This window comes from Armigeres subalbatus, chromosome 2, assembly GCF_024139115.2.
Source record: "Armigeres subalbatus isolate Guangzhou_Male chromosome 2, GZ_Asu_2, whole genome shotgun sequence".
In the NCBI taxonomy this organism is placed as follows: domain Eukaryota; kingdom Metazoa; phylum Arthropoda; class Insecta; order Diptera; family Culicidae; genus Armigeres; species Armigeres subalbatus.
The window spans coordinates 214,605,870-214,623,578 of record NC_085140.1 but is presented as its reverse complement, the minus strand read 5'-3'; the positions used below and the strand labels follow the sequence as shown (position 1 = coordinate 214,623,578).

The following is a 17,709-nucleotide window of genomic DNA, read 5'->3' as shown; positions in this document are numbered from 1 at the left end:
ATTTAAACGGATTTTTTTTGTCTACGGGTGATTATTCTGATTGCACACAGAAAATTCTTATGATTTTCTACGGATAAGTATCATGACCTTACAGTTCGTAGTTGATACTCCTTGATTGGCTTGAACGACTTGGCTTGGCGACGTTGTGCAGAGAACCAAAGGAATGGTGCTTGGGGTTAGTTATCCATTCTCAATGAACTTGTATACATTTCGGAAGCTCAACTAATTTCAGTCAATAACGGCGCCGGGTACGTTCTTACGGACATATAGGAAGGGAAAGATTCGTAAGGCAATCAAACTCATCAAATGCTTTAGCCAAGCAAGCCTTTGGCACAGCAGAGTGCGATTGATTCACACTCTATACAAATCCGTCCAGCCCGTTGTTGGGGGCATGGAGTGCGATCCTTTCGTTTAATAAACAATGTGCACTCGCTTGACTGTGGATATACAACAGAAAAGCACATGTGGAGATTATACAAATCAAGCATCCGAAAGATATTCAATTTGCAAAAAAAGCTAACCGCGGTGGAGGTTAATATTCGGATTCTGATAGCTATTCCGCAAACGTGACCTTCAAGTGGTCTTCTTGTGAAAGGGTTATCACGCCTATCTAGAGAGTTGAGGTTGAGGGTTAGAGTCCCTCCAAGACACGTGGATTATTTTTCGCAAATTTCATATCAATTTGTCCATTTCGAAACATGTGCTGTGCATATGCACAGCCAAGATATTTAACAAAAAAAGGGAAAGATTGTAAGTCAGACTCTCGATGCTACTAGATACCGAGTATATCTCTGTATCTCCACGATTATCTTTGGAAAGGATGTTGTGTTAGTTTAAAAGCATTACCCAAGCAACACCACTTGTTTCTTAGTGAGTACCAACAACTGTGGTGTTACTTACTGAGTTATCCACAACGCGTCGTATTTGGAACTCCTTTGTGAAACAAAAAGCGTAAGAGGTGGAGCCTATTTGCAACATCTTGCAGCTACAATGAAAATAAAAACACAAAAACTAACCGAACAATGGACCTTGCAATTTGCAACCTTCTACTTTAACCGTCACACCATCAATTCTATTTGGAGATTCTGCTACAAGTGCACTACATAATTAATAAAGTCATTTGTAACTTCATTGTACCTTATACGGAACATGCATGGAACTGTCAAAAATAAAATTCTGCTCGGCAGAGCTCAAAGCGTTTTGCAACATATCAGAAACATTGTCGTAACAGCAATGAATCGAAGAATTATTAATTCTGCGACTTATCTGTTTTGTTTCTAATGTGAAACACATTGAATTCCAAATCACCCAAGAAGTCAGATACGTGGCATTGCTACGCCACTTAAACGGAAATGAAACATTGTGTGTTTCTGAGACTGGAAAGTGGCTTTAATGTGACTCGATGTATTTGCCAGTGCCTTCAATGCAATTTGTTGGGAACGAACAGCTATTTGAAAGATATTGTGCGTGCTGCTTGGGTGTAAGCGATGCTATCTATGGATGGGATATAATTATTCGCATTGAAAATATTCTACAAACGTCCCTTCCTATAGAACTAACCTCAAATACGAGCAAACGCACATTAATTAATTAATCTACCGGCAGAACAAATTATATCAGATTTTTTTAAATTCCCTTTATAAAAGTGATTTTTTTTTTAAAAAAAAATTTTAAGTTCATCACTTATATTTACGAAAACCGTCAGATCGTTCTGCGTACTTCTCGAGCAAAAACGCACTGATTAATTGACTTATCGCCCGCACAAAGTAGAACAAATTATTGTCACTGTTTGACGCCAAATATTACTAACATCCACTATTCATATTTTTATTATTTGTTGCATGAAAAAAGCCTTCCAGAGAATACAATAATGTAAGAGCATGAGATTTGCATTCATGAGTGGTAAAACTATGTCTTACTTATGAACTGGATTAGAAACCTCTCATAAGTTTTTTTTTCTGTTTAGCTATTCTGTAGATGGATTTCATTATTATTGGCATGCATTTTCCTATTCTTGACATATCATTTCAATATTGAGATAGTTGGCAAACGCATATTTTCATTACATACTCTATCAACCTCCGTTGGAAGATTGAATGACAATTTGGTTTCTCTCGTCAATGTGAAACGCTCCATTGATTCATTCATTCATCCCCTTCCCTTTATTGCAAAGCAATTCAACCTCCATGAGTGGTACCCAGAAGTAGTGAGTTGCATTAAACGAATGGAAACTGCGGCTCTGGTTGAGGACTTTTATGGCTTTTGTATTCTGTGGAATGAAAACTAGCACTGGGAAAATATTTCTAGAGCAATTTGCATGCATTGCATATACAAGCCACCGGGAAACTGGTGAAGTTGGGAGAAGAGAATTCCATTCCATCTGGTTTGTATTACACAGTGACCCATTACGGGTACGATTCTGCAGAGCTCTTAACGAGAATTTCTTGTGCCACATTGCGAAACAGCGCTGACTACTTCAGATACATTCCAAGCAGTAATCATTGATAGACTAAAAATTCTATACTATCCACACCCACCCATGGTTTTCAAATCGGAATGTGACTCTTCGTGAAATGTGTAATAAATAAATAGATATTGCTATCACAATACCATGCGGTTGTTTTATTGGTCCACATACCTGTTAGTCTATTTACAGTTCTGCAAGAGTACGTTTTATACGCATCACTTGGTCCAGCGTTGTTTATGTACAGATCGCCATTCGACAGTACGATGTACTTGCCACCGATGTCGGTGTTAGGATACAGATGCACACCGGTATCCTGCACCCAGGCTGTTACAACTACGTAGTCCTGAATATAGCTGGGCACCTGTAACGAAGCGGAAAGTGTATATTCAACGACTGATTGAAAGGAAACATGAACGAAATTCACGACTGTGATGATGTATCGAGCACATAATTAATATCATGTTTGTTCTAAAATTATTTATTTATGTATTTGAACACCGTCTTCGATTTATAAATTGCACAGACCGATTGTTTGACTTAATTTTGTTTTTAAAAACTGATTTGCTAACATTGAAGTCGAAAAAATAGCATACTTCATTGAATAGTCTGCAGAATAAGCCTAATGAAATATTTTGGCCATAGTGGGTGCGGTGGCCACGGATCCATAGCAGTTGGCGATTTCTGAGTTGACGAGACGGTGCATGGAATCGAACATTCTCCACGATGTAACTACAGTCGATGTTGCACGTTAGGATGTCGAAAATAAACAACCTTTGAAGCATCACTCGACGGTCTGCTAATGATTGCAAGTCAATCAAAGCACAACGTTTTTGGTATGGAGGAAGGTTGGCTGGATCGTTTCATGGTACGATTCCAAGGTCTATGATCGATGTAACTCTCTGAAACGCTGTGTGATTCAGACAATAGTCGTAGGTTACAGAAAATCGGTAGCGAGGGAATGTTATGGCTTAGCATTTAGTGGAGTTCATCTGCATACGTTGATCTTACACCAGTTTGAAGCATATTCAATATCAGCACAGAGTCTACAAGCGATTTTATGACACGGTACATTTTCAGATCATCCTTGCCTCGGAAGTAGTTCTGACGATTTGTCCTTTCGAAAAGTGTCATCAAACTAGATTTATCAGAACGTATCCTCGATTTACTTTATCTACGTAAAAAAATGTATCGAATAACTCTTTCTGTTTTACAGTTCCACATTATGAAAAACCTCCGTTATGCCAAATGACTCACTCTACCCTTGTGGCCCGAGATGTACAACCCTTCAGGGAAGTTCGAAGTGTTTTGGGAGATCGTTATGTTGTCAATAGGCAGGCCATTTATAGTTTTCTTTGTACTTCTGACATCAAAATCTAATATTTTGATTTTTTTTTTCTTTCTTCAAAGTTTTTTTTTGTCAAGTCTCTGCTTTTTTGTTCCGTAGCGCTCCTAAGCACTTGCCATCCGGAAGATGCTCCCAGTCGAATCATTTTTCGAGCGTGACAAAACGCCACATCGTCTTTGACGCCATAATGCCCGGATGAGAAGCTGAAGTTCCCTGATCTCAAATCCTAAGCCCCGTCCATCCTTAAACATTGTAAACTAACCTCGAATCACCACGAGTACGTTGGCTTCTACCCTTTTCTTACTAACAGTATAGTATAATAATGTTGATTATATATATCGGAAAAAAGAACCATGGCTCCGTAAAGTATTATACACGCCTGAGCCTACCAAATAAACGAATTTGGAAGAAATGACTCGGTTTTTTGTTGCTGTTCAAAGTTATGGTAAATGTCCGTTATGCCAAATAACCCACATCCGAATCCTGGCATACCGGATAGAGAGTGGCAGTCCCACTGATTTGGCTCCTGGCCTTGTATTTACTTGTATTGTCGACTGCACAGTACAAATGGCTTCAGCTTTCTTGCTTCCTTGGGTTTCCGGACAGAGATTCGCTATGTGACCAAACTTGCTGCACTTTCGGCACTAAGGGCCTTTGTTCTGCGTTATTTTTTTTCTGTATTTCGCGTTGCCATGGAAAGCTTCCTGTTTCGTTTTGACAACAGTTGGCAACAGTTCTTCCTGAAGCAAAATAGTTTTGATGGAATCCTCTGTTATGGCCGTTCCCGAATTCTTCTGAGCCATGACCATAGGTTGGTACTTCTCTGGTAATCCACCTCTTATGAGCCAATAACCTCTTATGAGAGTTAACTTGAAGTGATCAAACTATTCTGGTTACAACAAAAACATTATAATGAATGATATATTTTATAAATAAAAAATGACACCGAGTACCTACAGTCATGCTACTATGATCGTTTCCATTTTATTTTCAACAGTATTCTTAATTCTTCATCTTCAAGATTATCACGAAAAGTTAAATACGTACAGTTATGAAATCTATCCACATCATTACTAAAAGTTGAGCTAATAGATATACTTTATTGTAAAATATTAAATTTGTGAACTGATAACTGAGCGATTCCAAGCAACAGCATCAAAATTTAAGAAAATTTTTAATTCATGATTTTCTATTGAGTTGAAACTTTGCACAGTTTTTCAATTTCATCTAAATCGTCATTTTTCGATATCAAATCTTCATATTGAGTCACGACTAACTTTTCAAAAGGGTGTATGTGAAAATGGTTCAAAAATATTTAAAAAGCTGCACAGCAAAAACGGAATGTTCGATTGTTATGATTTTTGCAGCAAAGTTAGACAACTAAATGGTGATTCTTAAGAAAATGTGCACAGTAAAAAAATTTTTTGCCTTTAAAAATATCATTTTGTCACAAAAACTCAAATATCTCAAAACCCTATCTTTTTCGAACGTAATTTTTTAGGGAAAACGGTCCATTATATTAGCTATCTACCATAAAAATTTGGTGATGGTAAACTAATAAACAAAAAGTTATGACATTTCAAACATTTCACAATTTTTACATATAGTAAACAAAAAAATTTCTGTGTATTTTTTTTTTCAAGAATCGCAGATTTGATGCTGATTTTATTGTTAAGGGCCTTGCGTGAGTTAAACAAGTTGTTTGTATGATATTCCATATTTATGTATTCATCGATATTATGTATATTATATGTATAAATATTATATGTATAAATAAATAAAAATGAATTAATATTATCCTAAGTATTAAATTAAATGTGGCAGTTACACAATGTTGTTATAGAAACTCTAAGAGTTTTGGGTTTGAATTTTGGTATGGGTTATGATATCATGAAAACAGTTTATTAATACTTATTTTTTATTTATTTTTATTCAAATTTTTTAAATATCGAACACTTTTGAATTATTATCAGCACAGTTTGAGTATAGTTTTGCTTTAATTTTATTTTCCGACAATGGAATGAAACAGTGAAATTTTTGGGTTCCTTGGATCGTTTTCGCGTTATTAAATTGCTCGCTGAGCTCTGAAGCCTTTATTTCGTACTCTTCAGTAGTAGTAAAACAAAATGATAATTTGGTTAAATCTTTTTCTTTTCTACGATTTGCCCAATCTAAAAGTTCTTTCGCAGTTTTAATTGGATGCTCACGTTCTTTGGCTAAACTTGCTCTTGTGGCCATGCGCTTTATTGTTCCTCCAATAGCATCACAAGGACCTTTGCCATGTGATGTAGCAAAAATGCAATTCTGCATCAATTCCGTACATTGATTTAAATTGACATAGGCTCGAAAAATTTTTACGATTTTTGTACTGCGACGCTGCTCCATCAGACATGAAATATATCTTTTTGACTTATTTATGCTTATCAACGCGTAAAAAGTTAATCATTTTTTCAATGAACAAGTTTACGGATACTGAATCGTGTCTTAAATCTTCGGAAATTATAATAAAACTTAAGTGTTCAATTTGCGTACTTCCATTAAAATAAATAACGAATGGATGAATTGTAGCTTGTTGTACGTTCCAGTGATGGGACTGCACTTCATCTTGCAATACAAAGCTGTAATTTTCAGAAAAATCACAAATGACTAAAAATTCACCATTTTGTAATGTGTTTTTCGTATTTTTTAAAAAGCTGGATTGTTCTGTTTTAATGAAATCGTGAGGGATTAAACTTTCTAATTTCAAGCAAAAATATGACACAAACTCATCTACAGGTTTTACAATAGTTTCTATGTCACACCTATCCGTGGTCACCCATTGCTCAAATGATAACTGATCAATATATTTTTCTTCAAACTCAGCGAATAAAGTATTTTCCAATGATGAAGAATCTGGACAATCCGAACAAGATCGTAGATAGCAATTTGATGTTGTATTTTCACACAAAAGACTACCAGTTAACATTTTAATATCCTTTGTTAAATTGATTCTTTTCAAACTATGTAAAATAAGATTAATATTCTCATGGGTTGTGCACACACACATTATGTGTTCCTGAATTGGAAAGAAGCTTACATTGCCTTGGCCGAAGGCTTGCAAATGAGGAAAAACCTATTTTAATATTATCGTGAATTTCCTTGAAGCGTGTGTACGCTTCTTTTAAAGTCGTCATCATTAATCGATTTTGGATTGCTTGACGCTTTCCATCTTTTTACTGATACATAATCTTTTTGACCAGGCATAGCTCGACTTACTTCATCATCTTCAAAATATTGAACTACTATTTCTTTTGTCTCATCTGTTAATGCAGTACTAGACCTAGTATTTTTGGTTGAAAGACAGTTATTCTTCAATTGTTTTGCCTCTTTTACTGTATTTCTATTGGTTTTGAACTCATCAATGGCATCCTGAATAGACCACGAACTTGGCAGCATCGACAAAATCAATAATTTTTCTTTCCTTGTCGTGGCTGCATTCGAGAACCTTTCCTTCATATTTATAATTACCTCATCGTAGTCTGTATTTTCCACATCATCAGGTCCTAATTTGAAGAGGTTTCTTCGTACAGCTTCGTTTATTTCACGGTATTTTTTCTCCGGGTAATAAACGTAGTCCATCTTACTCCATTTAATCGGAGTCACTTTTATCCCAGCTATGCCCTCGTTAAAGCGTTCGATGTTGACCTTTTGGATACACTCATCTTCCGATTGATTTGTTGAAACAGATTTCGCTGATGGTACGGTGGCAAGGCTCTCAGCACTTAATACTTCTGGTAATTCCTCAGTTGTTGTCGATACATCTGGCAATTCCTCAGTTGCTGTCGTTTTCGAACTTCCTGCGCTCTGCTCAACCGATGATATACAGATTGCTCTTTTGTCAACGTTTAGACGGCAGGACGTGCAAATGCGTAAATTTGTATTCAATGTGGACATTGGAGCATAACCAGTCGCTTTCAGTTTATCTATGGTGCTTTCGGTGAGATTTCGTAACTCTTTTGAACACTTTTTTCCATCAAACGGCCTACAACAGTTGAGAAAGCGGCTACTCATGTTGTTCGTAATATTTCAATAAACAAAATCACTTTTAAGTTTTTACTGACTAGTTTGGTGTCATTTGATTGACTGAAGAAAAAATTACTATAAGATCTTTAACAACCTTAGTAGTAGTAATTTTTTTGCTTTTTCGTGAGCATTGTCATGGTATGTACCTATCATGCATTTGTTGTTGTTGAAGATACCCGTTTCCTCCCGATCATAAAGTCTATTCTCTAAGAGGTATATTTTTTGCAGGTATACTATAGACGTACACGTGTATATAAATCTTTGATTTTGCAGCTTTTGTCTTAAAAATAACATTTCTGATATGTTTCTATCAACGTTATTATCAACAGGTTTCAACACTATTAAAAGAATTTTTCGCCAGTCACGTGCAATGAAAATTATGACACTATCAATACTTTTGATCACAACACTGGATCGTGTCTAAGTTTCTTATAGATGCTATGAATAATTAAATCAAAATATCATGAAAACAACTTGTTTAAATCACGTCCCTTAACAATAAAATCTGCATCAAACTGCAATTCTCGAAATAACTTACACAGAAAAAATTTTTTTACTAAATGTGAAAATTGTGAAATGTTTGAAATGTCATAACTTTTTGTTTATTAGTTTACCATCACCAAATTTTTATGGTAGATAGCTAATATAATGGACCGTTTTTCCTAAAAATTACGTTCGAAAAAGATAGGGTTTTGAGATATTTGAGTTTTGTGACAAAATGATATTTTAAAGGCAAAAAAAAATTTTTTTACTGTGCACATTTTCTTAAGAATCACCATTAACTAACTCTAACTTTGCTGAAAAAATCATAACAATCGAACATTCCGTTTTTGCTGTGCAGCTTTTTAAATATTTTTGAACCATTTTCACATACACCCTTTTGAAAAGTTAGTCGTGACTCAATATGAAGATTTGATATCGAAAAATGACGATTTAGATGAAATTGAAAAACTGTGCAGAGTTTCAAATATTTTCGAAATGATCGCTCAGGATCGACTGACATGCCCCCGTGGAATGCCTCAACTGATTTTGTCCTGATGTGGATAGAATGCCGCTTTGTACATATTGCAAAGTGCTTTCGTGTGTGAATTTGTTGCCCGGAAATGGTACAACATAAAATGTTAAAAGGTTACCACCCAAGAAGCACATTTGTCATAGACGAGCATCTTTGACTAAGAAATTATGAAATCAAGTCACATGGGAGTTGCAGTAATCAACAGGATTAAAATAAGAACAAGATGGTCTCCATAAAGACCAGCTGATATTCACCACGCAGTTTCAAAGGCACACGTCTGGCAAAGTGTTTAGAAAAGCTATCTAAAAACGTAATCGTCGCTTGTTCACTCGCAGTATGCAGCATGTGTCTGAACAACGTGAGGTTAAGGTGAATCACATAAGGATCCTATTCCAAAACTACCTCACGCTTACAGGAATGCAAATCTTCAAAAACTGACAGGCAGCGAAAAACAGTTTTCATCCTGGCTGTATTGTTATTAGTCTACGATTGTGCAGTCAAAAACGTAGTGTATATACAGCCATTTTTTGAACTTTATCGCGATAGTCCTTAATTTACTTACAAATGTACTCAACCAACTATCACCGCACCTCTTCTCAGGTTTTGATTCTAAATTCAAATGGCACTCAATTCAACCATTACTTCTGGTTGCAACAAACTACATATAAACACCAAACGGAGAGTTAGTTTTCCCAATCATGTCGACACGTACGACAAAGTTATAATTTGCATAATGCCGTCACGTTCACTGGAAGGTAGACAGGCACACGATCCAGATACCGCCTCACGCCACAATGAGTTTTCTTTTCTTTACGTCGAACCAACATCCGTGAAGCGAAAGTCGTTGTAAGATTCAATGGAAAGGAACACCTCAACTGTGGCAATTTATCAGACAATTATGTTAATTGAGATGATATGGGTAAAATTGATGTCAGAGAGACTTTTCACGCATTGTTGATTCCAGTTTGGAAGCTGCTGAAGCGAGTCGGATTGTTTATGGGGTTTTAATGTGGTTTATTTTTCTTGTCTTCAATGACACCACAATTGGGATCCATAATATTTAAATTTGAAACATTAGTAGGAATGTCGGACTTCAATGCACAAAGAAAACTGATTAATTCGCCTATCGGTGATGATGCTTTTGCTAACTTTTCAATTTTCCCTATTGCTTTATAAAGAGTTATGTTGTTAAATGATTTTTTTTCTCGTACACTGGGGTCGCTTTTTACACGGCTTTTTTATGCAGATCTTTACGTGCATTAAAAAACGTCGTTTTTACGCGGTTTTTCAAAAAAGGGCAGGAAATTCGAGAAAAACGTGAGAAATCGATTTTTAATTAAGTATATAGTTTTTTACGAGGGTTTTTAGGTGGATTTTGGAATTTATGCGTTTTTTACGCGGTCCCCCTGCGTAAAACCCGACTCCAGTGTGTTTAAAATTTTGTGACTTTAATACACTGGAGTTGATTTTTAACGCGGGGGATACGTCATGCATTATATCAAATAAATCAAAGACGCGTAAAAGACGACCCCAGTGTATATTTTCACTGCTTTTTGAATTTATAACGCACACATTGTTTCCATATCAATAACAATCTAAAACAAAAAAAAATGATGGCAAATTGTTTTGTTTCTCATTTTTATGATGATTTCAACAGTGAGCACGCATTATTGTAGAGATGAAAGACGACACAAATTAAGCCAAATTCGTTCCTTTTTCTGATGTTATTGATATAAGGACATGTTGTTAATTATGGACAAATAATCTACTTTAAAATGAATGTTCCCAAAATCCCTATTATGTTGCTCTCAATGTACTGTTGTGTGAACCCGGTAGATAGGATTCAGGGCTGCATGATTTAATTCGCGTTCGATTAGACATAAAACAATCCGCAACCAGATGGCGGTAATGTGCACACGTCAAACACTAGCAAAATCGAGAGAAACGCCATTGGTGGCCGTTCAACAACCAGCAAAAAAAAATAATCCAACGTTGAAAAGGCGTACGATAGAACATGTGTTGAACAAGACGTCTGTTTCTCTGTGCTTACTTCATTCTATTTTATAAGCATCCGCGAAGCCAATTATTCCAAGCCTAGAGCCAGCAAAAGATTATCGACGATAAAGAACAAGAATGGGAGTAGTTGCATCGCTGCTTTGGGACACTTTTTAACTGCTTTCACATTTATAGATAGGCTTCCAATAATTGTTTATATTGCTCTGTTCGATAACTTTTCTCCAACACACACACACTGTATGGTGGCTAAAATTAATATGGAAAAAAAACTTATTTCAAAAATGTTGATAGGCCGTCCGCTTATTCTACTCTATTTGATGTCCTGATGATCTGAACAGAATTTTTGCCAAATCAATCAACGTTTGGGCGGTGCAAAACTTGTTGGAAGATTGGTTGTAGGTCGAAAGGTAAAAAGGTCGATGGGACAAAAAGTCGAAACAAAAAATCTGTGTCAAAAGGTCAAAAGGACAAAAGGTCGAAGGAGAAAAGGTCGAAAGACCAAAAGATATGTATTACGATTTATTTATTTATTTATTTTATTTCGTCAACCAACGTAGACTAGTACATATACATATACATGTTTGTTTTTGTAATGCTATAGTATAATTGTAATGTTTGTTCTTTGGAAATACTGTCTAATGTTATGCCAAGACATTGTTAAGTCAATAGTTTCGCAGTGTTGATTGTAAACAGCCATCATTCGGTTGAGAGGCCCAAATTTAGCGTAATTTGTTCGGCAGTGGTTGGTTAAAAATAATGTTCTATGTCGAAGTAGCCGAGAAGGTATGTAAAGTTAAATTTCGATAAAATTTCAGTTGAATCAACACGTTGAGAAACTATATCGTTAACAAATGAAACCGTTGCACATTCTCGACGCTCTTTCAAAGTTTGTATATTTATAGGCATGCAACGTGTTTCATAAGATGGAAGAGGAAATGACGTCCAACCTAATTTACGAAGAGCGTATAATAGAAATTGTTTTTGTACTGACTTTATTCTTTCTTCATGTGTGGTTGTATAAGGCGACCATACAATGCTACAATATTCCAGTATAGATCGTACATATGAAATATATAGTGTTTTGATTGTGTAGGGATCCTGAAAGTTGAAGCAAAAACGCTTGATAAAGCCTAGCATATTATTAGCTTTGTGGATGATTGTGTTATAGTGATCAACAAGAGTTAGTTTCGAATCTAAAATCACTCCTAAATCCCTAACTCTTTCGTGTCTTTCTACAGTATTGTTCCCTAATACAATTTGTGTATTTGGTGTTATTCTTTTTCTGCTGAATGATATTATGTTGCATTTCTTAACATTCAGTTGCAATAGGCTTTTTCTGCACCATGTATAGAACATGTGTATTTCATTCTGGAATATGATTATGTGTAACCGTTAGGTTCCATTAGAAGCTTGTAGCTCCACCACAAGTATAAAAAAAATAAACAAAATCCCTAAAAATAATCCTAAAACACCCCTATTGCAATCATAATGAAATCAGTGAGCAATATATTTCTCACATTTCTCAGCAATTGAGTGCCGTAATCTCATACCAGAATGTCACTGTCAGCGGTTGACACATATGTAGACCAGTTTGAACGGAAGGGACAAATCTTTACTTGGCCCTTTCTCGTCCACAAACAGATGGAGCGCATGTGAGATGATGAATAGGGTGCATTAGCCGCGAATATTGTCCACACATAATGTTTTTTAATGCAACAGCATTTACCTATAAAAGAAGGGTTCTGATGTGGAAACGCGCTCCTTTTCGCTTGTGATTCTGGACCGATTAGTAGTGCGCGCGTGTGTAGAATACTCCAAGATTTTGAGGTTAGATTGTGATACCTCGTTTTTGTGGAAATGGTATAATTCAGTGTTATTTTCTTAAAATAGGTTCAGCACCTGTACAGCTAGTTTGTTAGTAACTTAAAACTAGTGTTAATCTGTAAAAACTGAAACGGTTAGTAGTGTTAGTAATTATCAAAACCTATCCTAATGTTAATTATTTGTTAAAAGCTAAAGGTTTCTACTATACTGCATCTGAAAAGTGAAACTAAAACTAAACAGAGAAACTTGTAAGAAAAAGGTAAATGCGCAATTATAAAAGAAAAGTGTTAAAAAGTGTAAAGGCCATAACGACAGACACAGGGGTTTAATAGTGTGCTTAGGCCCAAGAAGTGGGCCTTTTTTCTTCTACTCGGCAGTAAAGCTCGACAAGTGGCCATTGGCCAACCTACGGCGAAATCAAGACCTTGGAGTGAAGCGCGTCGTGGCCAGGGGAACAGCGGAAGAAACACGCAAGGGCGGTATCCTTGGAGCAGGTTCGGAATGCTTTCCGGAACCGTCGGTGGTCCACCATTTTGTGGGATCAGAGTAGCCACTTTCTGGACGTCGACGAAAGCCTCGGCGACGCCATGTTTCCATCATTTTCCAGCCCGATCCGGTGTCATGAACGGCATCCCGTTTCCGGAACCGTCTGAGATTTCAATCGTCCTTCGAATCCCGGACGAATCCCAGTTCCTCGAAGCGTTCCTCGTCCAAAGCCAGTGTACCACTCCTCGGCCAAATTGAAAACTACCCCGAACATCAGCAACGATACAAATTATGCGCAAGTACCCTAACCAAACATGTGACGTCACACAAATAAATATTGTACATAGTAATTAAGGAAAACCTCTGTGATCATTATTTAGGAATCAGCCCTGTATCTTATCGTTTCCACAATGTTCTCGTTTGTTTCGTTTTTCCCGTGCTTGAAAGGAGCATTCAAGCCTCGTCGTTCCGGTAGTCCGTCGAATGGAAGGTTTCTCTAAGTACCACCTTTTAATATGCATGCTAATTCGCCGTGTTCCGCTTAACATGTTCCACGTCAGTTTGTCTAGGATTCTACCATCGGTTCCTGTTCACGTTTGTGACACCAGCTGACAGAAAGACGGATAGTGAATTCAGAATTAATGATAAACGACCCTGTAGATCCTTAACCTTAAGGTACCCGAGCTAGGGGGGTTTCATATGTCGTCTTCATTTTTTATTTCCATAAATAGCTTTATGTCATCGGCATTAATTAAAATCTTTATATTTTTGAGAATGAAGGTAATGTCATTTACATATAACATAAATAAAAGAGGGCCAAGATGAGAGCCTTGTGGAACTCCTGAAGTGACTTGAATGGGATTGGATTTCTTTCCGTTGAATTTTATTATTTGTTGCCGGTCTGTGAGATAAGATTCAAGCCATCTAAGGAGTCCCGGCTCAATTCCAATTTTTTTGCAATTTGAAGAGTAACATTGGAATGTCAATACGATCAAACGCCTTGCTAAAGTCAGTGTATAGAGCTTCCACGTAGTTACCATTATCCATTGCATTAAGAGAATAGTCAATGAATTCTATTAAATTTGTAGCGGTAGAGCGACCTTTGAAAAATCCATGCTGCTTATTCGTAATTCTGTTTTAAGTTGTGAAAATAATTTTTCATTGATAATGGATTCAAAAAGTTTGGGAATGCAAGAGATAATGGCTATTCCACGGTAATTACGAATGTCAGATTTTTTGCCTGATTTGAAGATAGGCACAAGATAGGAGCTTTTCCATACCCTGGGAAAATTTCCGAATTCCAATGACAATCTGAAGAGCCAAAACAAAGGTGCAGTCAGCTCTTTAGCCAGACTCTTCATAAATATCGGTGGAATACCATCAGGATCAGGGCCTTTAGATGCATCTTAACACCGATTAACACCGATATCCCTAGCGAATTCTGGGATAGGCGCAAAAAAATCTAAGTCGCGATCTTGTTCCGAAAAGGTGGTGTATATTTCTTGGAAGAAATCTCCAAAAAGATTACAGATATCTTCCGAGCAATTACCGACGCGTTCGTCTAAATACATGGTTGACGGAAAATTGTCTGATTTTAATTTTGATTTTACGTAATTGAAGAAGTTCTTTGGACATGACTTTATTTCGTTTTCTGTTTTCGTGTTGTGTTCTTCAAATGCTACATCAATTGCTAATTTTAATTGATCGCAGATGTTCAAATATTTTTCCAAATTTTCATTCGTCTTGTCTAGCTTGTAAGTTTTATGTAATTTTTGTTTGCGATTCTTTAAATATTTATTTGCCTATTGTACCAAACTGGATATTTTGAATTTCCGCTCCGTCGTGACGAGGTCCCACGTCAATAATAATATCAAAATAATGTTATAAAAGACATCAACGGAAGATTCAATATTACCTTCATTCTCTAAAATTTGCTTCCAGTTAAATCTACTTAGCTTATGTCTTATGTTGTCATAGTTTGCTTTGTTGTATTCAAGGACTTCTTCAAAGTCACAGTCGCTGGGTTTTTATATTCATGAACGAACACAGAGTATTCGATTGCCGTGTGGAATGTTTCGTTTTTCCATAAGGGATTCAATGATTTAGTCACACAGAAATCTTCTTGAATATTGGTTAGTAGGAGATCAAGGTAACAGTTCTGTTGATTTTTAATGTGATTGATTTGGTTAAGTCCTAGGCTAGCAGTTCTGTCAAATATAAACATAAGTGTTTCATTTTCCCCAGCGACTGGAAGTAGAATTTGTTCGTTCTCTGAATCCGGAATAAAGTCAACGGTGCGTTGGTTAAAGTCTCCGTAAATATGTACTTTGACTTCAGGTGGAAGTCCCGATAAAATTTCTTCTGCAGTTTTCAACTTTCATAAGATGTTGTTTGCGCATGTTCCGGTGGGAAATACACAGAGGAGAAAACATGGGTTTTTCCTGCAATGTTAGATTTCACCCAAACATGCTCAAAGTTCTTATATTTTTTGGTACCGTAATCCGGGGGAACATTGATCAGCGGGGTAACATTGATCAGTTGAACCATTTTCAAAAGATGAATAAAGTATTACTTTCTGTTATTACGATTACTTATTATGAGTTAGGTATTTTAATCTTGACTAAATTTGCTACCGAATAATATAATCTCCACTAGAATTTGCTTTTTTTTTTGCCATAGTTTGAAAAATAAAATCAACATCATTTTGTTAACTCACAGTAAGCTGCCAAAAAAGGACTCAAAACAAGCATAATAACAAAAAAATTGAGATCGTACCTACAATTGGGTGATAAGTAATCTTATTTTCTTTGTTTATCCATATTTTTTGTTTCAAAATTTTGATTTTTATTGTTGAAAAACCAGATAATTCACCTAGCGGTCATGATGCCTTACTCGAAACAATCAATACGCTTCGCCTCAGTATAAGGATTTCAAAAGTAATTGCCTACCTTAAGGCGTTTACAAACGCTTGCTTTATAGACGTAACAAAGTGAAATGATTGATGATCAAAGTTACCCCAAATTGGAAATTCGAAAAACTAGACAAAACAGATTTTTAAAACAATTTTATAATTATCAAATAATCAAGAACAATAGCCTCAAACGATCTACACGTAGCAGTACTCGTTTTAAAAATATGAAAAAAGCAATCATTTAATTTACGGAGGAAATATTTACAAAACATTGAAAAAATTGATCAAATTGATCAATCAAAATTGCTAGAGATTGCGATTAGAACTCCACCGCCAGACTTTTTTTTGATTCTAAGAAATCGCGATCGTCCCTGAATACGTTAAAGCTGCTTCCAAAAAGTTCTTCACTATTCACGCTTTCATCCCAGCTGGTTTCAGTTGCCAAAATAACCGAGAAGGACGAGCTTAAGATGTTATTATGAATTTCCTTCATTTTAGCTGGGCTTTTCATGCGATTGAAATTTTAACAGTAAATCAAAACTTCAGTCGCATTCTGTTTTGATGAAGAACTTGTTGGAAGTACGTTGGTTGTTGAAATATTTACCCTGTTGGTCGATAAAATAGTGCTACTTTCTTCAGCCCAAGAAGGCGACCTTACTTGCGAAAATATCCTGGGGAAGGAGAGTGGTACCTCGCTGTGCTCTCCCGTAGTTGCTGCAGGCGATGTGTCCGCTCGCTGGACAGGTATTGTCGGTATGACTGTAGATCAGCTGCAGCTTCTGCTGGCCCAATTCCGTATTCCTGATGTACTTGGATGAATATTTGATGTAGATGTTCTGGTGAAGTCGGCAGTCCTTCAGATGCAAGGAGCATCCTGATGCTCGTTGGAGTCATTCCCTCGACGCATACATTAGCAGACTGGTCCTTCATGTATGCCAAAAACAACCGGACAACCTTCATAATCCTCGGGTCACGTAGTCTGGCTTTAAGGAAACGGCCGTCTCCTTCGATGGATTGCTGAGTCAGACGGACGATGGGTGGTCTCATCGGATCTAACTCAAATTGGCTGTCAGGATTCGGTAGTTGTGTTTCATGTTGTTGTTGTTGTTGCTGATATATTTCTTGTTGTTGATGATTTTGTTCTTGTTGTTGTCGTAGATGCTGTTGTTGTTGTTGCTGGTGCTGTTGCTGAAGGCTTGGCAGATTTCCGATATTTGGTTCACTCGGTTGGTTGAGGATTGGTGGAGGTGTGGGTTTTGTTTTTTTGGCCGGGTTTATCGTTTCACCTTTTTTTAAACTGATGATTTTGCAGCAAGAGAGAAAGCTGCAATTGGGTGGTCTGTAGATGCTGGGGTTCCGGAAAATTGATGCTTTGCCATTACGGGCAGCTGTTTGTCTGTAGAGTTGTTGTTATTGTTGTTGTGTTTGCTGTTGTAGGAAGTTGTGACGTTGTTTTTACTTCTTATTGGTGGAGCTTTTTGTTTATGATGTCTTTTACTGTTAGTCGCCTTTTCAGTCAACGGATTATTGTAGGACAAATGGTCAAAAGTCAAAAGTTCAAAGGTCGAAAGATCGAAGGGTAA

The 17,709-nt window shown here is 36.6% G+C and overlaps 1 protein-coding gene and 1 long non-coding RNA gene across 2 annotated transcripts in view; one reads left to right on the top strand and one right to left on the bottom strand.

Annotated features, from left to right (window-relative positions):
- The window catches only part of LOC134211618 (cell adhesion molecule Dscam2), a 401,827-nt gene that overhangs the window by 65,634 nt on the left and 318,484 nt on the right, over positions 1-17,709 (bottom strand). Inside the window, exon 7 of the mRNA XM_062688681.1 lies at positions 2,639-2,828. Within this exon, the coding sequence (XP_062544665.1) occupies positions 2,639-2,828 (190 nt within the window). The remainder of the gene's footprint in view (positions 1-2,638; positions 2,829-17,709) is intronic.
- On the top strand, positions 12,595-13,575 carry LOC134215869 (uncharacterized). Its single transcript, XR_009980342.1, has 4 exons — positions 12,595-12,732; positions 12,796-12,862; positions 12,919-12,988; positions 13,071-13,575. It is a non-coding gene; the product is annotated as an uncharacterized LOC134215869 (long non-coding RNA).